At 45.1% G+C, this 24,460-nt stretch overlaps 1 protein-coding gene across 7 annotated transcripts in view; it reads left to right on the forward strand.

Moving 5' to 3' along the window:
- NDRG3 (NDRG family member 3) overlaps positions 1-24,460 on the forward strand; it is a 68,649-nt gene that overhangs the window by 38,561 nt on the left and 5,628 nt on the right. For 2 of the 7 annotated variants that reach the window (XM_026056300.1, XM_026056308.1), the window contains exons 4-12: positions 14,983-15,088; positions 15,867-15,987; positions 16,498-16,560; positions 16,889-16,949; positions 19,261-19,347; positions 19,932-19,988; positions 21,204-21,307; positions 21,772-21,837; positions 23,639-23,690. In XM_026056300.1, the coding sequence (XP_025912085.1) occupies positions 14,983-15,088; positions 15,867-15,987; positions 16,498-16,560; positions 16,889-16,949; positions 19,261-19,347; positions 19,932-19,988; positions 21,204-21,307; positions 21,772-21,837; positions 23,639-23,690 (717 nt within the window). Of the gene's footprint in view, positions 1-382; positions 403-12,944; positions 13,727-14,982; positions 15,089-15,110; positions 15,247-15,866; positions 15,988-16,497; positions 16,561-16,888; positions 16,950-19,260; positions 19,348-19,931; positions 19,989-21,203; positions 21,308-21,771; positions 21,838-23,638; positions 23,691-24,460 lie in introns of those variants that run through there. The other 5 variants (XM_026056314.1, XM_026056322.1, XM_026056340.1 and 2 more) reach the window with 5 other exon arrangements.

Raw genomic sequence — 24,460 nt, forward strand, 5'->3', positions numbered from 1 at the left:
ATGTGATCATTTAATAAAAGTCTGTCAGTGCAGATGATTCCAGAAAACCTTCTGCAGGCCTGTGCAGAGCAGGAATACAATAAATACAGTCATAAGAAGGAGTCTGTATTTTTCCATGTCTTGAGATAGGACGCTGAAAACACACCCCATCTGGGCAGGCGCATGTCACTGCATGGCAGTAGCTTGATTCCTTGTGGGTTTTAATGTTATCTTTAAGCCTGTTAATAACAAAAAATATTAATCCTACAGTGCTGTAGCTTTCGTGTCCAGTCTCAGAAGTGGCAACAGTGTTAGAGAATTTTTTTCCTCTGTTTTAATAAAGGTAGATAATGGATTTAAAACACCTCCCTGTGCTATCTTGTCTCTGTCTTTCCTTTTGCAGCTTCACCAGCTCTGCCACAGGTACAGAGTGCTTCCATCTACGTTGGGGCAACGGGTAAAAGCAGGAGTAATGCTTCTGAGTGAGAGCATTAGGGAGCACAGGCACTGCCTACTAGGGGCCTGTCTGCCATCATTGAAAAGAATATAAATATATTGCGAGAGAGTCTGACTGCATTAGTCTTCACTGCAAATTCTCTGACGTGCCACAGAAGCTCTGGGTTTGCCTGCGCCTACCTGTCTGCGAGCAGCATGGTCTTGGGAGTGGAGTGGAGAGGTAGAAAGGTGTCCCCGCCACAGAGGCGTGCATCGCTGTGGCTTCCTCCACTTTTCCTCTACAAGCGAAGCATCTCTGCACCCTTCTTTAGAGAACACCTCAAATTCAAAACGTATTAGGTGTGCTCAGCGTGAGGCCTGGAGTGTCAGGTGCAGCAGCCTCAGGCTCATGGGTGCTCAGCTCTGCGTGCCCCTGCCGTTGTCTCAGCTCCCAGGGTGGCCTTGCGGCCGAAGTGCAGGAAGAGCAGCTGAGCAGGCGTGCGGCCTGGGAGAGGGGCTCTCAGGGTAGCACCAGTGGACCAGGGGAAGAACGTGCTTGTTGCTTCTCTGTGTGCTTTGATTTAGATCAGCAGTGAGCTGGTGACCATGGCAACAGTTGAGCAGGAGACAAGATGTTCCTTCCAGAAGTGCTCTTGTTAATTCATTTAGGTTATTTTTTTTAGCACTAAGTTGCACAGTGTCTCTTGTGACTGTAAATATCTCAGGCTCACCTTCCTCTGCCACCTCTCCTTCAAGGTGTGGTTTCAGGGCATGCCTGACTTGGCCAGCCCACCTTACCTGGAAGATACCGAGAAGGATTGGGTTAAATCTCAGTTTGAGGTCTCTTAGACCAGATAATTGGTTGGGCTCCTTGGATTTTCTGCTTCAGTTGCTAATACAAGGAATAGTAGTTAAAGTTGGAAGATGAGTTTGTGTGTTGTCCAGTGTGAAAAATACTGCTTCTTTTTAATTTGGTAAAGGTATTGCCAGCTGCCATATTCAGGCCTCTGCAAAGTTGGTATGATTCTGCTCACCTGTGTTTGAGAAGGGGGAATTCCAAGTGGTACCCATGTGAGGAAGGTTGTTAGGACTTTCAGAAGAAAGAAAGCCAATGTCACCCCAGTCTTCAAAAAGGGCAAGAAGGAGGACCCAGGGAACTGCAGGCCAGTCAGCCTCACCTGCATCCCTGGAAAGGTGATGAAGCAGCTCATCCTGGAGGCCATCTCCAAACATGTGGAGGACAAGAAGGTGATCAGGAGTAGTCAGCATGGCTTCACCAAGGGGAAATCATGCTTAACCAATCTGATAGCCTTCTCTGATGGAATGACTGGCTGGCTGGTTGAGGGGAGAGCAGTGGATGTTGTCTACCTTGACTTCAGCAAGGCTTTTGACACTGTCTCCCATAACATCCTCATAGACAAGCTCAGGAAGTGTGGTTTAGATGAGTGGACAGGGAGGTGGATTGAGAACTGGCTGAATGGCAGAGCTCAGAGAGTTGTGATCAGCGGCGCAGAGTCTAGTTGGAGGCCTGTAGCTAGCGGTGTCCCCCAGGGGTCAGTACTGGGTCCAGTCTTGTTCAACTTCTTCATCAGTGACCTGGATGAAGGAACAGAGTGCACCCTCAGCAAGTTTGCTGATGATACCAAACTGGGAAGAGTGGCTGATATGCCAGCGGGCTGTGCTGCCATTCAGAGAGACGTGGACAGGCTGGAGAGGTGGGCAGAGAGGAACCTCATGAAGTTCAACAAAGGCAAGTGCGGGGTCCTACACCTGGGGAGGAATAACCCCATGCACCAGTACAGGTTGGGGGTTGACCTGCTGAAGAGCAGCTCTGCAGAGAAGGACCTGGGAGTGCTGGTGGACACCAAGTTAAGCATGAGGCAGCAATGTGCCCTTGTGGCCAAGAAGGYCAATGGTATCCTGGGGTGCATCAGGAAGAGTGTTGCCAGCAGGTCAAGGGAGGTGATCCTCCACCTCTACTCAGCCCTGGTGAGGCCCCATCTAGAGTCCTGTGTCCAGTTCTGGGCTCTCCAGTACAAGAGGGATGTGGCAGTACTGGAGCAAGTCCAGCGAAGGGCTACAAAGATGATTAGGAGACTGGAGCATCTCTCATATGAGGAAAGACTGAGCAAGCTGGGCCTGTTTAACCTAGAGAAGAGAAGGCTGAGGAGGGATCTTATCAATGTGTACAAGTATCTGAAGGGAGGGTGTCAAGAGGATGGGTCCAGACTCTTTTCAGTGGTGCCCAGCGACAGGACGTGAGGCAACGGGCACAAACTGAAACACAGACACTTCCATCTGAACATGAGGAAAAACTTTTTCACTGTGAGGGTGAGAGAGCACTGGAACAGGTTGCCCAGAGAGGTTGTGGAGTCTCCTTCTCTGGAGATATTGAAAACCCACCTGGACACGATCCTGTGCAACGTACTGCAGGTGACCCTGCTTGAGCAGGGGATTTGGACTAGATGATCTCCAGAGGTCCCTTCCAACCTCAACCATTCTGTGATTCTGTGTGATTCTGTGAATGGAGATCTTGTTGTATAGAAAGAGATTTAAAAGCACTTAGCTTGGGGTTGGGGTATGATTTGTCCAGAATCCACAGGGAGGAAGAACCTTAGGTGGGATCTGAATTTTACAGGAACAGGTATAAGCTGGCCACAAATACATGAAGGCTGATAATTAGAGGATGGTTTCCAGTTACAGTAAAGTGGAGTTCTGGATCAGCTTCCAACAGGAGTAGCAGCTGCAAGGAACCTAACTAGTTTTAAGATGGAATTTAGAGGATTTGTGGGATGGAGTATGAGAGCATAGCATCAGTGATGCAAGAGCTTCATTCCAGACATTTTTATGTTTTTAATAAAGTTCAAAAAAACTATTTAAAGTGTAAGTAGTGCTGTGGCTATGCATGGGTTTATAGCTGCTTTAATAATTTGGAACCTATTCATTATATAAATGAAAATGTCCCCCTCGAATATGTTGTGGTGAATAGGGCTGCTGTTATGCACATTCATTTTTAGTGGAGTTATTTTAGAGAACAGTATTGCAGATTTGGTTTTATAATATTAAAAATTTTGGTCTTCAAATTTTTGCCTTTTCCAAATGAACAAATATGGAAGGACAAAAACTGGTGGAGCAGCATCAGTGGATATGCTGTTAGTTAGGACCAGCAGTCTCAAAGGGTGGAGATCAGTAGGGGTACAAAGTCCAACTGAGAGCCCGTTGCTGGTGGCATCCCTCAGGGTTGTTAACAGTGGGGCCTATACTGTTCAGCATCTTTACTAATGACCTATCTGATGCAACAGAGTGCGCACTCAGCAGGTTTGTGGACGATACCAAACTCTGAGGAGTATTTGATACACTGGAGGCCAGGACTGCTGTTCAGAGGAACCTCAACAGGCTGGAGAAATGGGCTTGTGGAAACCTCATAGAGTTCAGTGGAAGCAAATGCACAGTCCTGCCCCTTGGAGAGAGTGACCCCCTGCAGCAGGACACACTGGGGGCAACTGCCTAGAAAGCAGCTTTGCAGAAGATGCCCTGAGGATGCTGGCAGACAAGAAGTCGAGCAGGAACGAGCAGTGTACCCCCGCAACAAAGAAGGACAACTGCATCCTGTATTAGCAAGAGTGCAGCCAGCAGGGTGAGGGAAGGGATTCTCTCTATTCAGCATTGGTGAGACCTCATCTGCAGCACTGGGTCCAGTTTGAATCTCCAGGATGACAGACAGTGACATGCTGGACCAAGTCCAATAGATGCCACCAAGATGGTTGAGGCTGGAGCACAGCATGTACGAGGAGAGGCTGAGAGAGCTGAGTCTGTTCAGCCATGGAGAAGGCAAAGAGGGGTCTACAGCTGCCTAGTGGGAGGGTATAGAGAAGACAGATCCAGACTCTTCTGGGAGGTGCACAGTGATAGGACAAGAGGCAACAGACACATGTTGCGAGAAATTCTGATTTCATATTAAGAAAATTTCTCTCAAACTGATGTTGGCCAAACTTTGAAACAGGCCCAGAAAGGTCGTGGAATCCCCATCCTTGGAGATACTCAAAACTTGACGGGACAAGACCTTAGCTGATATATGTTTATGATTGGGATGAGTGTTATCCCAGCTCATGAGCATGTTGTTAGGAATCTAATTCAAGTGAGCCACTTCTGTGAATTGTGTAGCACCAGGCACACAGGTTATGTTTTCTCTAAAGCTTTGGCATGTGTTATTGTTCAAGGTAACATGCTGCTTTAAGGTTTGCAGGATGTTTCCTTCCTTTGGGAAGGAATGGGTGATGCCTTTGTGAACTTCCATTTATTTCCCAGTGATTTTAGTTTTAAATAACTTGCCAGGACCAGATCTGGACAAAGTCAACATTGAAAACACATCCTTTTGCTCCCAAAATTTGTTACTGTGGGTTAATGTAGTGTGAAGAAGCTTTTAGCCTGTCTGCATCACAGCTGACTTACGGATAATGGTGCCCTGTTTTTCTTATACCACTTATCTACAAGTAAGTGCAATTAACCCTGACAAATGACAGATTGCCTGGGCATCAGTTAAAACGACTCCCGTATAATCTGGTAACCCTTTACAATGAAAATAAAAGGGATGGATGGTGTGGTGGGTTAGGGGTCTTTATAAATATTAATCTAAGTAATTCTCAGAAATAAAATGTATTAACCTAAATCTGAGACCTACATTTTACTTGAAAGCTGTGTAAACCTTAATGAAATCTAGGCTTGGCTTCTTATGTTAGCAGACAGATGGTAGATTAAATGGTCTGGGTGGCTGGTGGACAGATGGTGTGGTGACCTGCATGGTTAATAGAGCTGTGCTTGTGCTTTTATTATTATCTGTAGACCACTTTTGGCTGCTTGAGAAGTGAGTGTTCTGTGTTAGCCTAAATCTCTCCCCCTTTTCCAGGTGTTTACTTTAAATGCCAATGAAGACATATGCTGATACATTTGTAAAACTATCCAAATACTGCTGGGTTATGGTTTCAGTGTGGCACAAGCTAGTATTTAATCTGATCCCTCACTAGTACTGCCCCTCTGCTGCCTCCCACCCACCTGGAGGGAGAGAAGTGTTGTGCTCTCCAGTATACTCCATGCAGAAGAGGATCTGGGATATGGATATGGTTTGGGGATTTGGCAGGATATCTGCAGAAAGCTCACAAGCCTTGGAAAGAGTGGGAAGGAGCAAGTCCAGGGCATGCAGAGTTCAGCTGAAACAGAAAAGACGAGACATGATTAAACCACTGAGGAAAGAAATGAAAGCTGCCATGTACAAAAACTTGCTAACTTACAATGCGCTACTGGAATTAATTGAAAATGTACAGGTACTTGGTGTCATCTATACCCAGAGTAAAAGAGAGCAAAATGTTTGAAGAGTTACCCATAGAGCTCATTGAAGAATTCTTTGCCATATTTTTCCATTGAAAGTATATTTTTTCGGTAAACAGATGTTTTTACCGATTTGCTTATGTTGCAAACTTTTTAATCTGGATTTTTAAGTGTGCTTATCATTGTCCGATCTTTTTGGTTTATTTTTGCTTGTTGTGCAGTAGGAGATGGTATTCTGTTATTGAGATGATATTGGAAGTATCACATCATGTGCATTGGCTGATGTCATTGACAGAATCGAAATTGTGTTTGTGTTTTTTAACAAAATCATTAAGGCTGGCTTGTGATTGCTACACAGTGGCCTTGAATATAAGATGCTTTAAAGCATCTCCTTTTTTTTAACCATGAAACAATATGAAACTTTGGCACTTTGAGCAAGGGTTTGCTTTCTCTGTACTAATACAAGGGAAGCTGTTCTCAACAGCACTGACACTTTGTCTAGAATATTGAAGATCACTCTCCTTATAATTTGTACATTGAGTTCTTTTATGCTCTTGTTGAAAGTGCCCGAGTGAAATTAATTATAACACAGATGATTTTTTGATCCAGAAAGCAATATTTTTTAATGTCTAATAAATTAAGAGCTGCTCCTAATCTTTTTAAAACTAGTATGTCACATCATTAAGGGAATGTTTTTGACAATTGCTGCCATGGCAGCAACAAAAAATGTAAAGCTAAAAGTGATGAAAATCAAATTTAATTTTGAAACTTTTTTTTTCATAATTGTTATTACTTGGGAAGCTTTTCTTCTGATTCTCACCACCACTGTCATTCTACCTAAAAACTCCATTTTCTGTAAAACTGCAGTGTTGAGTTCTGAATAGCTTTAGCTAGCAGGACTTAGACTGAAACATAATTTTAATTGTATTACATATGAACAAAATTCTTCCATGGGGTTTCCTTAAACATTAGCTTTTCTTTCTGTAAGCTTATGACAACCTTGTACTAAGGAGGCTGATTATGCAGATGTGATATTTGAAGGTCCTCTGCTTTTTGTTCTAGCCATTGAATTCTCACAGCAAAGCTATGCTCCTTAGGTTGAGAAAGGGATTCTGCCTCCTTCTTGACTTCAGAAAATGAATAGCGCCTTTTCACTAATAGTGATTGATCTGTTTCCATCTGTTGTGCAACACCTATTAATGGTATTTCAGAGCAGCTGATAAGTAATTGCAATACCAGTTATAACTAAATACAGTTAGACTCAGTTCTAGTTTCCAGGGACGCTGAAGGTTTTGAGATGCAAAACATGACCCTGCTTTTTCTTCAGGAGATTTTAAGATGCTCCTACTCTTCAGCAAGGCACTGAGATGTAGTTAGGCACATCAGGTCTGCATGGGGAATGTCCTTGGCTGTGGAAGGGAAGTGTGGCCCCTGGCTTATCTTCTAAGTTGCCTCTAGGAATTTAAGGTGGTCTGGGGTCAAGCAGACATACAAAACCTATTTAGATTTGCCTGTATATTAGCACATTCAGATTCTCTTTGTGTAGGGTTGAGGTTTACAACCATGTTTTTATAGCATTCCCTCCGTAGTTTGTTGGATACAAGTAGCAAGGAGCTAGGTTCAGGAGACTGCGTTCTAGGGCAGTGAAAAGTTAGTCTGGATTGTCTCAACCTATTCCTTTGGTGAGTGGGTTGAGGGAGGAATGGGACAGATGTCTTGCCTTTTCAAGAGAGGGGAGCTAGGGGGCGTCATGCTGTGGCTGTTCCTCCAGAGTGGGGTTTTGATCCTCTTTTTGTGAGAAATGAAGGGGAGGCAGTCAGGGGAGGTAAGAGTGCTTTTGGTGTGTTGGAGAAGGGAGATGCACTAGAAGGCAGTGTGAAGGGAGGAGGGGTTGGCTTGTAGCTTCTGCAGAATGATGGGTTGGCCTTGTGTCTGCGGGATGTGGCACCTCGAGCCTACAGTTTCAGTGATGGAAGTGGGCTATAGGCATTGACTATACTTAACTGTAGCCCGTGAGGAAGGCTGAAAGCTGAAAATCTACTGACTCAGAATGGTGGTGCAGAGTGCGGGCAGAAACTGACTCACCACCGAACTTAGGCACCTGAGAGCTGTTCTCCAAGAGGTTTAATTCACCCTGAACTATTATGGATCTCGGCAGTTCCAATTTCCAACATTAGCTGGGAGAATGGGATTCATGCTCGGGGCAGGAGTAAGAATCACCACATTATGCCTAAGGCCATGCTGGCTGCCTTGTTAATGACTTTGGATACTTTACTGGAATACAAGAAAGCTGTGGCTTTAGCTGCTGCTTGTAACACATGAGTAGGGCAGGAGATCAGAGAAGCATAGCCCTACCATTGCTCCCTCTCCAACATGTAGGTGTTAGTATTAATTTGCTTAATTTCTGTTGGTCTTAATGACATGTTTTTAGGAGTACGGGTTCTCAGATTTGGGAGAGCAAACCTAACCTGTCAGGCATACTTATATTAGAGGTCACTTGCTTTCAGTTCACTTCACTGCAGAGCCACAATCTGTAGCAGGGTCTGTGTTTTGGAGGTGACTTTCCATTACTCTCTGGGCTGACACAGAGCATTAGAAAGGGTTAAAGATACTCTCTAGATCCATCCTTCAGCATCATGTGCCTTTGGAATAGCAACACACAAATGTTTGTATATAAAGTAATAGGTTGGAGATAACCCAGCAGCACCTTTGTCCCCTGATGCTTTTGTGTTTATGTAACCAGATTACACACCTCGTTCTCCTGCTGCTCTTGGTTCTCACCCAGCATTTCTCTAATTTAAGACTTAATCCAATTACCCAAAGTACTAGAAACCATTGCCTGCTAGCATAGATCATGTTGTGTTTTCTATTAATAAATTTCTGCTCTGTATGGAAATGAATAATTTAGTTCAAGATGTTGCTTTAGATCTGATTTAGGCTTGCTTCCCACGCAGCCGTCTCCTTCAGCCCCACTATTTCAAAAATAATTTTGCACAGAGAGGAGGTGGTAAGCACTTAGATACCGACTGTGTTAAGGTCTGTGGTACTGTAATGCTAAGAGTTACCAGATGGTGATGTTTCACAGTCTTACAATTTTTTTTCCTTAGCTTATAATCATAGTTTGTATTGTTGCTTTAGTGATGCATAGAAATTTGAGGGCAGCTGTCGCAAGGAGCAAGACAATCTAATCTCTACTTTAATCTTTCTAGAGTCAATAGCTGTGAGAGCTTGTCCGTAGGAGCATGCTGGAATTGTTTTCCACCTTTGCCAAGGTACTGGCAAAGATGAGAAAATAAATCACTGTAAGAATAGCTATAGCCACTGCATCACTGAGAAAGGGGGAACCTGACCTGAGGAATCTGCTCCACTGCAGCAAAGTGACAGTGGCAGTTTGCTTTGCTTTAGATAAATCAGTAACCATATTAATAAAGGCAATTCAGTTGATGCAGCCTATTTGGATTTCCAAAAGACAAGGCCCCTTACCAAAAGGCTCTTAAGGGACTTAGGTGGCCATGGGTTAAGAGGAGATATTTTTCATAGATAAAATATTGATTAAAAATAATAATAATTAAAAAAACAGTAATCATTTTCCCAGTAGTTTGAGGTCACTAGTGGAGTACCTTAGAGATCTGTGCTGTGACCTGTGCTGCTTTAACTTGTTCTTCAGTGGCCTGGAAAAGGTGTTGGTGGAATCGCAAACTTTATCTGCCTTTGAATAAATGTTAAGTATGCAGATTGAGTAAAACAATCCTACAACGGTATATAAAATGGTGAGCTCAGCGCTGATGGTAACCCAGAGGAATAAGACCTTAAAGTTATGAGAGAGGAGTAAAAATGTCAGCTATGGGCTCAGAGCTTTCAACAAAGAAAATCAATTCTTGTGAATCAGGAACAGGGAACAAAGCAACCTCATTGTGCTACTGTATAAATCCACAGCACGCCCACGTGTGTTTGACGTACTGTCAGCCCCCTCGTCTCAGAAAGGAAAGAGCACTGCTGGGAGAGTTTTGGAGAACAGCAGTACGGAGGAACAAAAGCTTCTGTAACAGGACTAGCCGAATAGGCCAGGATGCATCAACCCAGATGCATGAAGGGGAATCTCAACAGGCTGTCGAGCTGTCGCTGCCATGGATTAGGGAAATGGGGGTTGGTTGTTCCCTGTCTTTCCAACCAAGGACTCGGGGATCTCACATAAAACGAGCAGATGTAAGGTGGGGCAAAAAGCAGTTGTCGTTCCTCACACCGCACATTGTTAGACTTTGACTTTTCTGGTCAGAGGGTGATGCAAACGCCAAGAGTGTATGTGGCAAGGTGTGACAGTGCAGTTCACAGAAGAGAGTCACAGACTAGTAAAAGTGAGGGCCACGTCTCTAACTCAGAAAGTCCCTTTTGACCTACAAATGGTTGGAGGTTGGAAAATGAATTAGGGGAAACTGTTACTAGATGCAGCAGTTTAAGGAAGTATCACTGCATATTTGCTCTATTTCATTGCTCCATAAACTGCCGCTCTCAAAGTCAGAATACTGGGCTAGATGGTCCTTTGGTCTGACCAGCTGTTCTACGTAACTCCATGCCTCCTGGTCCTCCACCATCGTTTCTGTCCTCATGCATGCCCCAAGGGAATTGCTAATTTTTGAAGCAATGGTTTCCAGCTCTGATTTAAGTTGATCAATAGTAGCTGCCTGTACAGGACTTGTGTCTCTGCTCTGTCTCTCCAGCAGTACACTGCCGTTTGGAATACATGCGTCACAGGCTTTGTGCCTGCAGCCAGCAAGAGCAGGCTGCTGAGAGTGAAGCTGCCTCTGCTGTTTGAGTTCCTATTCACAGCAAATTGTCTACAGCTGCTGTTTATTTTTTACCTATTGTACGACCAAGTGTGAAAGATAAAACCTCTTTAGAGAAACCTCTGATAAAGTTCCAGTCCCCAAGTGAAAATTAAGTATTATTAAGCATCTCAAAACAGAAGAGTAAATCATCTTCTCTTGCCTTCACCTCGCTTATTTTGTGGAACACATATTTGTTAAAATCTGGCTACCTCCTGGTCACGTCTTTCTTGCCTGCCTTCTCCCATCACTCCTTCCTTCACTACAGACCTGATCACTATTCAGACCATAACTGGAGTTAGACAGCAGTGAAGTAACAAGCCTTGAATTTCCGTTCAAGGTACACTGGTGCAACATGTCAAAGCCTGAACGGAGAACGGAAACAAAGAACACAGCGTCTGTGAAACCATAACTAGTGTCTGATGCTTTCCAACACTACATTTCCACATGAGCAATGGCGATAACAGCTATCAACATATAGAATTGCAAATGGGCCAAGGTAGGAGATATCCCTGAGTCATTGGCAGGGGAAGGAGTACGTGGCAGGCGAATGCAAAGAATGGATGTTCCTGCAGGAGCCGAGGGTGAGACTGTGAGACTGCTGCCTTGTGCCTCCAGATGCTATTTGCTCACCTAAGACTCTCGGATCTATTGTAATTGCATTACTCTACTCTGTGTTTGAAAGAGTAATAACGTAGTAATGAAGTAATAGCCTTTTCTGCTTTTCCTGGCCAATTCAAGGTAGTGATTGTATCTTACAAGGGTATAGGATCACTGTTGTTGCCATCTTAAGCCTAATACCTAAACTCTATATTAAGCACCTGCCTTGTGCTATCCTTCGGCTTTGATATGTAGGAGAGCTGTTTTGGAGAAAAGTAGGTGACAGGGAAGTCATGTATGCTGTAATTCTGTGATGTCTGAAAATGGCTTTGTCCTTTGCAATTGTAGATCAAGATAAAAGCCCTAAAGCTACAGGGCAAAGTTACAGAGGAAATAAAGTTCACTGGAGAAATGGACATTGAAATACCTGAAGGGGAGCTAGGGGTAAAACTGAATCTTATCTGCCTAAGTAACTTTGAAAAGGAGATCAGCCTGATGTTGTAGTGGATGGCTAAAAAAATGAATATAGAGACCCTTATCTCTAATTGTAGAGTCTGCTACTTGCTTTCTAGAGCTTGGAAAATCCCTCTTAAAAAGTTAAAGATTCTAATCAGAAAAAGCAGAGGAGGGAAGTTGCTTCCCAGGAGGAGGATTCCCAGCTTGCCTAGGAACTAGCAAGACAAAAAAGAAATGACCTGACACTCCCAGGTCTAAGGCTTTATCACTATAGAAGAAGGGAACTGCTATGCAGGGCAGAGTAAGAAGTTTGCTCGTTTAGCATCTTAAATCTTTCAAAGTGTTGCTCGCTAAGGTCTGTGGAAGTGGGGTTCCTCAAGTTGTATTCTTTCTTCTGTGGGCATTCGCTTTATTTGAATGACTTATTTGGGCTTAGCCAAATTCAGGATGGAAATGATTTAAACTATACTAAGGCTTCTCTTGGTTTAAATAGAGGTTTATACGAAATCCGTTTAACTTTTGCTGATTAGGTTTGATTTAATGGGATATTGCCCTGATGTGACTGTGAAGTGGAATTAAGGGGACAGTAGGTATTGCTGATAGGGGGGAGAGTATGAAAGAACGAAAAATAATGTGAGGAAGTCAGCATACAGACACACTGTGCTGAGTAACTGGAGAAATACTAATATAATTGAAGGATTAGCTAGGTGCATACCATTCAGATTGGGCTGGTGCTTCCTGGTGGCTTGAAAAATATCTTCTCAATAAGCTCTCATTTCCCAGAATCTCAGTTTACACAGTGTGTAAAGTCAAAGTAAGTGGGAGAGAAATGATTGATTCTTAGCTCAAGGAAACTCTTTTCCTTCCCCAGTAGAGAGCTAAGAAAAACCCCAAGCTCAGCTTTTAAAAACACAAAAATGGAGAGTGTAGCAAAGTAATATAAAGCACACCAAGGTGCTTGAATAAACCATCTGAAGAGAGGTGGGTGTTTCTAGTACCTTGTCTAAGTCTTCCTCCTAGTGGAAGTGCATGTTTACACTAGGAGTCAGTTTGAAGATAATTCCAGAAAAGACAGTGTACCGCTGATATTTTTTTTAATATGCCATCAGCTCTTTCGTTGATTTCTGTGCTTTTCTTGCTGTTCACTCCGTTTGGGTTTTGTGCTTCTGTTTGATAGTTGACCTTTTGCTGCTTCTTTTAAAGCCCTCTCTAGTCCTCTGGAGGTGCAGTTTTATGAGACGTGAGTCATTTTAACCGAGCCTCATGCTCAGGGCAGGGTTATTACTTCCACCACCCCATGCACTCCCGTCTGGCTTTGAGCCTGGACCAGCATCTGTGAGACCTCTCTGTGAGCTTCTTAACTCAATGACCTGGCAGTAATCTAACAAAGTAAGATAAGAAAAAAAAAAGAAAAAAAAAAACTGTATAATTTCCTGCCAGGTCAGTGAGTTAAAGCTGCTTTTGGAAGGGACCAGCAACTGCCAGAGCTGGCAGAGACCTGCTTTTAATGGCAACAAGCCGTTTGATTAGCTCAGATGCGTATAGAACTGCAGCTGGAGGTTGCAAGCTCTTCCATGAGCTTGCTGCACTTCACCATTTTAGCAGCGTGCACTACAGATCACCACCCTCTGGGTTTCTCAGCCTTCTCCAAAAGTTGCCAGTTTTGTTAAAGGACTCATTAACGCCTACTAACTTGGTGAGTGCTAAAATCAGGGCCACTACTGTGGCTGAGCAACCTGTACTTGTTGGACTACAAAGCAAGACTTTTGCTTTCTAGGTACTCTGACTTTTCCACATGTGCAATGCGATAGATATGTGCAAGTAAAACCCAACTGCTCCTGGGGAAGAGGGCAGTCAGAGGTCGTCTGCACTACAGGAAAAATTCCTGCCTGTCTTTTTATCTGAGGATCCTTAAAAGCCAAGGAGGGAGAAGGCTTCAGGCCACCTCAGGTGATCTGGCCATGGCAGCTTGCTCCTGTGGCAACGCTTCTGAGGGGAAGAAGAGAGGCTTTGGAGCCCCCAGGAAGAAGGGGGAGAGGAAGGTCTATCAGTAGAAGAGCTAAATCAATCTGACCCACAGCAAGCCCTTGGGAATCCCCAGAAAAGGGGTGAGATGAATTTTTGGTGTGCTACAAGTCAGGCGCTTTAACCTGTTCTATATTGGTCTAATATAGAAATTAGAGCAAAATTGCTGTGTTTTAAAAATTCACACACTTTGTGTAATCTAGTAAAAAGTATTTTTGAGGTTGCAATGTTTTGTCTTCAGGCTCAGCCAAGAGCAAATTCCCTAAATAGATTTTGTTTTTAATATTAAGAAAATAATTTGAGGGAGGGGGTTCAGGATCTGTAAATCAGAGCATTTCTCTCCTTTGATTTCTATAGATTAAGGAAAGGACTTAAAGGCATGTTAGGTAGCCAGCCATACTGCCATCTCTGCAGCTTTTCCAAAGTCTGTAGTTATCCTAGCTTAGTGTTGTCTAAATGTGATTGCAGGCTAATTTAGTTAAACTCATGCACTCGTAGGCACTTCCTGTTTTCATCATTCTGAGGTTGTGGCTTTTATTTGTGTATTGGATGTGTAGCAAAGCCATGCCTAAAGGTCTCACGGTCCTCTTGATCCCTTGTGCTAGGCACTGTGCAAAGAGCCCTCAATATATTGTTTGGGAAAAAGCACATAGTTTTGCAGCAAGCGACTGTGAAACGCATCGTTTCCCATTATTTATACATGCTGCTCCATAGATCCCTGGCTGGAAACCAGCATAACCTCCTGTATCTGTGCCAGGTGCAGGAGGGGCCTAGGGGTGTTTTACTATCATGTTACCAAATCTGGCAGCAGGAGAAAAGTCATCTGCGGTTAAGACACTGACTCAAACTTCCCTGGCGTGACAGGTCAGGGTTTGCAGGCAAGCTGCAATGAACATTAATGTAGCAGTGTGGTCAAGACCTGACGGGCTCTTGGCCAAAAGGCAAGCCCTGCCGGAAGCATGAGTAGGTAAGGCCGCAGTAGGTAGACAGCACAGGAGGGCAGGTCTGCAGTCTGTAAGGGTGAAGTGAAGTCAGCTGTCAGATGTGCCCAGGCCTAAGGGATTTGGCTTGGCTTGCCTGCCAGGAGGCCACAGAGGACCCAGCGGGTGTTTGGGAAGGAGATCTGTGATCAGCTGTGAACATGGCAGAGGGTGGGAATGAACCTGTAGCACTCGTAACACTGGACCCTTTCAGCAGCTGTACTGAGCCACCAGTTGGGGGTAGGAAAGCAAATATAAAATGTGGATGAGGCATTTGCTGCTGGCTCTTGGCTAGGCTAGGGTTCCCTGTAGCCCAGCCAGCACACGTAGCAGTGATGCTCCTTCTTCTCTCTGTGTAGGAACATGACATTGAGACAGCTTTTGGAGTGGTCCATGTCACCATGCGAGGCATACCGAAGGGGAACAGACCTGTCATCCTCACATACCATGACATCGGCCTCAACCGTAAGCCCTTGAATTCCCAGGACCCATGTATCCTTACCCAAGTCTTCTTGCAAAGTGTGTGAAAGTCCAATTTTAAACAAGATTCTGAAGAAATGATTGTTCATGTTATCTTCATTCGAGTGTGGGGACCAGTTGGACTGGCCTGGAGCTGAGATGAGGCAGGTCATTTTGGGGTAAAAAGTTAAAGGTCTGCTCAAGAAAGTGTGTGGCATGCCCCTGTCTGTTCCAACAGCCCTCAAAAGTAGGGCCAGGGTGGAAATGGATTCACCCACCACACTACAGGGCTCTAGCTGACTTGCTGCACTGTTTGACAGAGCTATTCACCCTGAGTTGCCACAAAGCCTCTGTTCCCATGGAGGCTGGGCAGATGAGAAAGTCCCTTCTACGAGGCTACAAAACTGCTGTAGTGTTTGTAGTGGACCACCTCCTCAGTTGGTCTTTCTACATGTCTTCCCACCCCACATGTACTGTTATGCTCACATAGGTGCTCCTCAGTGTGTTCCATGGGTACCCAGGTACTGTGGGGCTCTGTTTTGCTGGGTCTGCATTCTGGGAGATCATTTATCTGGTCTGCCTGCCCTCCGGTCGTAGGGGTTACTTTGCTAGGACTCATTGCTGCATTGGAGTCCGTGGGGCACAGCAGCATGCATCACCCAGCATCCACTGTCCCACAGACTCAGCATAGGTGTTGGGCTCTTGCGGACGTATGCCCTGATGCTTGGAGGGTGGATCGCAATAAACATTTCAGTAAATGTCTCATTTCATTTTTCTGTTGCAGACAAATCCTGTTTCAATGCATTTTTTAACTTCGAGGACATGCAAGAGATCACTCAGCATTTTGCTGTGTGCCATGTGGATGCTCCAGGCCAACAGGAAGGAGCCCCCCCATTCCCATCTGGGTAAGAGCTCCAGAGAGACCCTTGTAGTTCCAGACGTGGTTGTAGTCCGTCTGCCCTTGGGTGCTGTTTAATCCAACTGGGACTCGTAGGCTGAGGCAGGTGGGAGGCACCTTTTGGAGCAGAGGAAGTGGGAAGGTTAGGAGGCTTCCTGGGGCAGGCAGAGACCTCTCCTGTCACTGAGGCCTGGGTAAGGCCCTTGCTAGTGAGTGCTGGCACCAGTGTTCTGACTTAAGGATGACCCCAGCACACTGCAGTCTAGCTGGCATTCCTTACTCACTCTGTCCATCTTCCCACAGAAGCCTGGCTGTCCAAACACAGCTCTCTGTTAGTCTTGCTCTGAGGGATGGGATCCATGCTGTAGGCTGGACTACAATATCATTGCAAAATAATTACCCATGCACATGCCTGTCAGATGTTCCTTGTCTCTCATGCCCTGGGGTAGAACTTGTAGGTAACCTCTGATGAGCTGTATTTGGAGGTGCTTTAATTTCAGCCTTGCTTGATTTTCAGGTACCAGTATCCCAGTATGGATGAACTGGCTGAAATGCTCCCTGCTGTTCTGACACACCTGAAGTAAGTCTCTGAAAGGAAACAGGGTGAGCAACTGATTACAGCCATTCCCGCACCTCCCTGTATCTCTGCTTGCAACATCTGATATGCTCACTGAGTTGTCTCAAGAGGCTTGAGCATCTCCTAACCCATGTGACCCTGTCTGGTTCTTATGCTGGGAACATTGTCTGCCACATGAGACAATTTATGGCTGCTGCATCATTGCTGGATCGTTTTCAAAATGAACCATAAGTGAACAGCTGGATGCAGAGGGGGAAAGGTTTTGCCTCTAGGGATGCTTCGGCTGTGAGCTTAAGATAGCCTTGCTGATTGTGAAATGCCTGTATTTCAGCCTGAGGAGCATCATTGGGATTGGACTGGGAGCTGGTGCTTATGTCCTCAGCAGGTTTGCAGTAAGTATCTTTTCATTCCGTTGTGACCTATATGAGCTGTGGTCTCCCATTGATCAAACAGACCATTTGTGGGGCACGGGCAAAGTAGCAGTAATTACAGCAGGCATGCAGGGATCCATGTGAGAGCTACTTCACATCCAGATGGCTAAACTGGAGCAGCCAAAGATACTCTGAAGCTATGCCAGACATGGGAAGATTGAAAGCAATGTCTTTGAATCAGCAGAACTCCATCCTGGCTGCTAGGAATATCCAGGCTGAGAACGATTGTATATTTGTAGAAGAAATGCTGAAGATATTCGTGTCTTCAGAAACATCCCCTGGCTGTGTCACTGTATGCTGTTTCCAAAGTTTGTGACACCAAACAATTAATCTGGTGCTGTGCTATGCTGTGAACCAGCACTGAAAAGAGATGAGGAATGTGCATTTTCACTGACTGGATAGAGAATCTTGTACTCCACCCACAGAGAGGAGAGTGATAGCTTTATATTCTTATTTAATTATACATTTCTCTCTGGCAGAGGGTATGTAAGCATGTGAAGTCAGTGAATGTGGTTTAGCTGCCAGCAACCTGCCTGAATATTTCAGGGATAGTGTTTAAAAAAGGGGTACAGAACTCTAATGTTCTCAGTAAAATTTATTTCAAGTTGTTGAGCATAGAGAGTTGCTGATGGCCACTTATGCATCTTATAGCCACTTTATCATGTAGCTGCCCCTCCTACAAAAAGTTCTCTGGTTCCCATTTCTTCCAGTCAATGTTGTGTCAGGGGAGAGAGCCTGGGGCAGTCCCAGGCACTGGTGTTTGCTCTGTTCCTTGTCTTGTGTATCTTGTGTAATTTCCAGTCTTGCTAAAGAGAAGATCACTAAATAAGCCTTTGGCTTCAGCTCAGTGAAGTCTCAGAAAGCCCTTGCAATGCTAACTGAACTGCAGATAGTTTCCTGCTGAGGACACTATTGCTTCCTTCTACTTAACCAATGCTAATCTATGCAATGGAACAGAGAATAGAGGAGCTGTAGTAAAATTTCAGCCTTTGAGTTGAACCTAGAGCTTGAAGTTCTCCAGGTGTGCTCAATTTCCGTTTTCATGATCACAGGTAATTCTCAAAGTATTTTGGGCCTGTGCTCCCTCCTACCCCAGTCCAAAGTAGACTGCAGGATGCTGGGGATGAGAGCAGAGGAAGCAGGTGCCTGCAGCCTGAGCAGGCCTTGGGGTGCCCTCCAGTACCCAGATGTCTGGTGCAGCTGGAGCTTCCCAAACCTCTGCTCAGGCTGCAGGTGTTCCAGGCACCTCAGCACCAACTCATGTGCCCTGGGGGCAGGTTTCTCCATACCCACAGTCACAGTCAGTACTGATATCCACTGCTGGCGTAAAGCTTTATATTTAATTCAGTCTGAATTTAGTGCCTAGAAACACAACTCTTGTCATTTAGACTTACAACAGCCTCAGCAGCTTGTTATCCAAATAGTTTAGGGATCCATGCTGGGTGGGAAACCCAGGCTGAAAGCCTGTGGACCCAAGAGGGATCAGGATGACTTCTCAGGAGCTTTTGATGTTGCTGTGGTCACCCCAAGTGGATGGAGAACTGCAAAGCAATGCAGAATGGGTGCGCTGCCCTTGTGTTCTTTGGACAATGTTCAAAACCTGTTTCAACCCTTCTATCAGCGGCTTAACCATGAAAAGTCTATGAATCAATGTGTTGTATCAGAAAGCCTGTTCTGAGATTTTGGGGTGCCAGGTATGCCATGGCCTAGAAGTTCCCCAGTACTACAGTGCCTTAGAGATGGTACTGATCCTTTTCTCTGGGTTTCTGTCCCAGGAGTACAGAGATCTCCACTGAGGGAGGACTGCCTTCTCCTCAGGGTATGGAAGGAGGTGTTCTCAGGGCACAAGAGTTTGTCCAGGTACTGCCTGGAGCTGGGGATGCAAAATTGGAGCAGAGAAAGCCACTTCTTACAGTCCTATAATACATGAAGCCTGAGCAGGATCTGGGACTCTTTGGCTGCACCAGACGCTTGGGTCACCAGAAGACACTATTGAGGCTTTCTCAAGCTGCAGGTGCTGTGTGAGCAGTTGCTTCCTCTGTGCCAACAACAGTCCTTCCAGAGAGTGGGACCTGGCTGGGAGCCTGCTTTGTGCTGGGCTCTGAAGAGGCCACTGGCAGTCCAGCACAGTGGAAGCTCACTGCTTTAGTCTTCATTTTACTCTCTCTTCCTTTTGCAAGAAGTATTCCAGCTGCTGTGCCTGCCATTGACCCATGTGTATTTCCAAGGGTCATATCATCCTTCTCAGTGTGCCTGTGCTCTCTCCCCACAGCTCAGTCACCCAGACTTGGTGGAAGGACTTGTACTTATTAACATTGATCCATGTGCAAAGGGCTGGATTGACTGGGCAGCATCCAAGGTGAGATTTTCCTTTCCCTGTGTATCTTCTCTCTGCACTGCTTAATGAACAGTATGTAGAGTAAAAAGAAAAAAGACGGAGTACAGGAATTCATCAGTTTATGGCCAAAACTGCACAATCTCATCTCCATCCCTGCTGTGTCCTCAGTCTGGGTGTAGTACAACTTCTGCAGTAGGAGCAGGAGTGGGTGTGATCATGTGTAGATGAGAGATCCTGGTAAACTCCTTGGAGATGAGTGGCTGCTGAGTATTCAGTTTTCCTCCAAGTTAGTAGCTGTACTTGCAGGCTCCATTTGGCTGAGGTTGAATGGGGTCTTTTAATCATTCTGTTATTCTGGCCACTTACAGTTATTAAGGATTCCAAGTTTCTGGAGAGCTTGCACGAGCTCCTTTGGAGACTTGCACACCCATCTTCCCCTCCCCTCCCCCCCTCCAAAAAAAAAAAGCTTCAGGCATTTATTTTGTAATGTCCTTTGAATAGTTTTCCTTGTTATTGTCATTAATCTGAGGAGTTGCTTTGGAATTTGCAATGAAACAGTATTTTCCAGTTCCTCTCCCTCCTCCTCATTCATGATTCCTCTTCAGTTTTCAGGCTGGACAACCAACATAGTGGATATTGTCTTAGCACACCATTTTGGCCATGTAAGTAACCAGCAGCTGTTAATGTTGCCCATGCTACTGTACATGGAACTGTACTTTTTTATGCGCCTGCTCTGAAGTAGCTCTAATCCACCAAATAAGGGCTGCCACAGATAGTGCCATCTTTGCTGGGCAAGCTTGCATCAGCGCTTTGCATGCTGGGGAGGAGCATGCATGCCCTCACACCTGCACGGACCATCCTCTCCACACTCCAGATTTGGGAAGGAAGTAGTGTCCCACATACTAGTGCTGCAGAACTCCTTTCTTTGTGCTGCCAGCTAACTGTCTACAGAAACGAGTGGCAGCCGGTTCTTTGTAGACACATGTAGCCACATTGAGCTGCTGGTAGAGCACAGAAGTGCTGGGAGTTGTCCAGTGGGATGATGTATGTGTCCAGATGCTGAACTGCTGCATTCTCCTCTTCCTCTTCCCCTTCAGTTTCAGTAGAGGCAAACCAGTTCTTCCTGAGAACTTTGTGCTACAACAAAGCCTTCTGTCTGGAATTTGTAAGCTCCCATCCAACAAGCTCACAGAGCAACTGAAAGGGTTTGTGCCACATGCACATAGTATGTTTGCAGCAGATCAGTCCCTGACCTGAAGCCTTCCTGTAACATCAGCACTGGAAGGGGGGTCACTTAGCTGCTTCTCACTTAGCGCACAAGCTGTTCTTGCCCCACTTTTGGGCCCCTTCATTATACATGGTGTTTCCTTGCATTTCCTTTTCCCTCTCTTTAATCGGAATGCAGTTGCTTCATAGAACTGGGTGATGGAATGAGATTTTCCTTTTGTCCCAGTCTTGGAGCTTACCTATAAAGCTTTGCTTCTTCATGCTAATCTTAAGTGGAAAACCTTTGTATAGCAGAGGGAATTTTACCCCTATAAGCATTAGTGAGGCTCAGGAGCCAACTGACCCCCATCCCAAAGATACCTTTATATCTTTATATGCACATGCAGCATCATGTGCACTATGGTTTGTAAAGATATAGTCATACTACTCTGTATTGCACTTAAACAGTCATATTGCAGATACATATAGTATAGCCTAGGTACTAATGTAGTTTGGGGTTGTTGCCCTGTGCATTATTGTTCACCAGGGTGAATGACATATATGGAGCCAGTTCATGCTTCAGTATTTTTATGAAGATCATTTCTTACGCATTATTTTTACATGTAAAAAGCTAATGTTCCTTGTCTTTCAATTCTTCTGTTTCTGTACAGGAGGAACTGCAGGCTAATCTAGATTTGATCCAGACATACAGGCTCCACATCGCACAGGACATTAACCAGGATAACCTTCAGCTGTTCCTCACCTCATACAACAGGTACAGGACATCTTTTTGCCTGCTATATTCAGAATTGCTCCCATACCCTCTCTGCCACTGGGTGCCAAGGACAAAGTGCACAAATAGCAAGAGGGAGCAGGAGAGAAGCTTACCTCCTCAGTAGTTTTGCAACCTTATATATTATTCTAAAGGATCTTATGCCATGTGAACTTCTGTTCTACGCTGAGTCCTCAGCCATTATTCTGAGCCAAGCTCAGCCTCATGCCTGCATGCACCTTTGAGAATTCTGCAGATCTTCTCTCTAAACCCGCAGCAGGCTTGCAATCAGTGCATGGATCCCATTTTCTGATGGTGACTACTGCAGCTCCTGAGCAGTTTCTGCTCATGGCATAACACCAGGAGTGGGTGCCAGAGCCAGCACACACAGTTAGATTTTGAATGCTCCCACTATAATCAGTTTCCTCTGTTGATCTGATGGAAGATTGTTCTGCTTTGTCTTCTAGCCGTAGAGACCTGGAAATTGAGAGACCAGTTCTTGGCATCAATGAAAACACAGCAAAAACACTCAAGTAAGTTACTGTGAGTCAACCTGTACCAATTCCATACTATGAAGTCCCTTTTGTAGAAAGGCTGCAGCTTTTCAGCAAGAACATCTGTAGCAGCACTGGGAAGACCGTTCATACAGTCCCAGGCTTTGATGCAGTGCTGTCAGCTAAGTGGGGCAGAAAGGTGTCTGGAAGCGCTATTATTAAGAATGTGCTGGAGTTCTCCTGAAAGCAGGGTCAGAGGAATAAGCATATCCTGCCAGTCACTACACTGTAATGTGCTGAGCTTTCTGTTAGTTTGATTGTTGATTGTTTTTCAGTAAGCCATTTCATGTTGATTTGTGACAACCACAAATGTTCTTAGATCAACTTAGAATGATTTTTTTGGTTATTTTTAGGGAGGCAGGTTTTTGTTTGTTGCCACAGACCACCCTCCACTCCACCCACAAAAATTACCTGCACATCTCCCAGAGATGGCAATGCAGGGTTGTGGAGCATGTGACAGCTCCCACTTTAGTAGCGACTCATTTATCTGAGAGGGCATAGTCTATGCAGAGAGCAGTGTATACCTGAGAAGGAACAGACATTGGAGGGGATTCAGTGATGATCAGCACAGAGGAAGTAAAAAATAAATTTTTAGGTTGCAAGCAAGGGAGCAAAAGGGGCAAACCATCTCAAGTGTGTAGAGCACGTGGAGACTAGGAATTGCAGTGCTGAGGCAGGATGCCTGGGCTGGGGTAGAGGCTGCTGCACAGGCTCTGCTGTTGACTTCTTGGCAATTGTATGCACTTCTGTTCCTGCCGGTCCCAGGAAATGTTTTAGGCATCCACAGCAGAACCCTCTAGATATTGGCTAAACTAAAAGAGGTGGATTTCCCTCTGCTCTGAGCAGAGGGAGAATCTAGCATTCAAATCCTGCTTGGTCTCCAGGCAAAGCAATCCTTCTGGCACATAACAGCACCTAAAGTGCCACTCTCTCTTGCAAGCAGCTATAAGCCACAGAGCACTTGACTGTCCACTGAAGTGATTCACAGGAATCTGTCAACCCTTAAAATATTTCCTGTAGAAGTTTGGATTTCTGTGCCAATAGCCTTGCCTCTCAGTCTCCCAGGTCTTAGAGGTAGTCCACTGGCTCTGTGGTCTGTGGCTCACAGACTCTCTAGCATAATTTTTACCATTTGATCAGCGCACCAAAGTGGGTTCTCTAGATCAGTTCTTTCTTACCTTTACCTGTAAATAAATATTCTTAATTCACAGCCACTTGTCCAGTGGCCTTCTGTGTATGTTTTACAGGTTGAATGTTAACTGTTCCGCTGTAATTACCAATGCATATGGCAAATGGATATGAAGGCATAGATTGCCAACAGAGGCTTTAATATCATGACATTTTTCAATATATTCCTGACATCATTTGTATTTGTTTCTAAAATTCAAGTCAAAATACAATGCTGGCCAGTAGCCAGCCTCAGAGGCATTAAACACCATTGGATGTGGTTATTCTTAAATTCCTAACATGCAGACATTCATTCCTGAGAACGCACTCCCTCTTGCAACCCAGGATGGTGCTTCTTCCAGCTCTAACCACATCTTTTAACACACTTGTGCAATAGCAGTGGTAGTTGGTGTGTATGAGAGGAATGGTACAGATGCGTGTGCAAGCCTTGGAGGAGGTTTTGGTGTAACAAAATGCCATGATGTGGTAGCGGATAAGGCTTGTGCTTAGCACTGCTAACCTTTGATGAGTCTGTTGGTGTACAGAGCTCAGCCTCCTTTGGAAGTCCCTTAGAGGCACTGTGAGTAACGTGTCTTCTTTGGGTTTTGGCCAGGTGCCCTGCCTTGCTAGTGGTTGGTGACAGCTCACCTGCAGTGGAAGCAGTGGTATGTATATATGGGCTCTTTCTTTGCATGACATTAGCTCCAGAAAGCCTTTAGCAGACCTGCCTTACCCAGGGGTGCTTTGGTCTTGGCCAGAACTAGTCACAAAAAGTGACTCATTGTCCAAAGCTCCTCCCTAGTCTAACTATCAACCATCAGCCGCTGGTGGGAGAGGCAAGGCTCTGGATGCCTAATGGTCCTGCAGGGCAACTCTAAGGTGAGATGGGTAGGATCTTGATAAGAGTCCTTGTGCCCAAACATCTTGCTCAGGGAGTGGTACAAAGGCCCCCTTTCAGTACCCCTTGTCTTTCCCTGAGATCTGCCAGGCTACTGCTTGGAGTTCAATTTTCAAGTCATGAATTACTGTTCTCTTGCTGTTGTTCTGAGGCTACCTGAGGTTTAAAAATAAGCAGTATGACTCCAACCCCTGTGGTGAGTAATAACAGAGCTCTGCAAAAGCAGTGCTTCATAGGGAAGGCAACACTCAATAGCATCTCCTTCCTGTTATAGTCTCTGCAGACACCTACAACCTACTTTCCTCCCAGCACAGTTACAAATGTGACACTGGCCAGTGCAGAGTGATTGGAGTGGATGTTTCTCCTGCCCTTCAGTCAGTGGATGTGGGGTGACTGGGTTTTTGTGAGCAAAAGGAGTTTCCTTAGAAACCCTGGAAGAGTGCAGGAGACACCCAAAGGAGCAGCTTGGACCCAGGAACTGTGCATGGTGAACTGCTGCAGGGCTTTTCCTAGTCATGGCCCGCTGCTTTTTCGTCA

Source organism: Apteryx rowi, unplaced genomic scaffold, assembly GCF_003343035.1.
Source record: "Apteryx rowi isolate R43461 unplaced genomic scaffold, aptRow1 scaffold_0, whole genome shotgun sequence".
Lineage (NCBI taxonomy): Eukaryota > Metazoa > Chordata > Aves > Apterygiformes > Apterygidae > Apteryx > Apteryx rowi.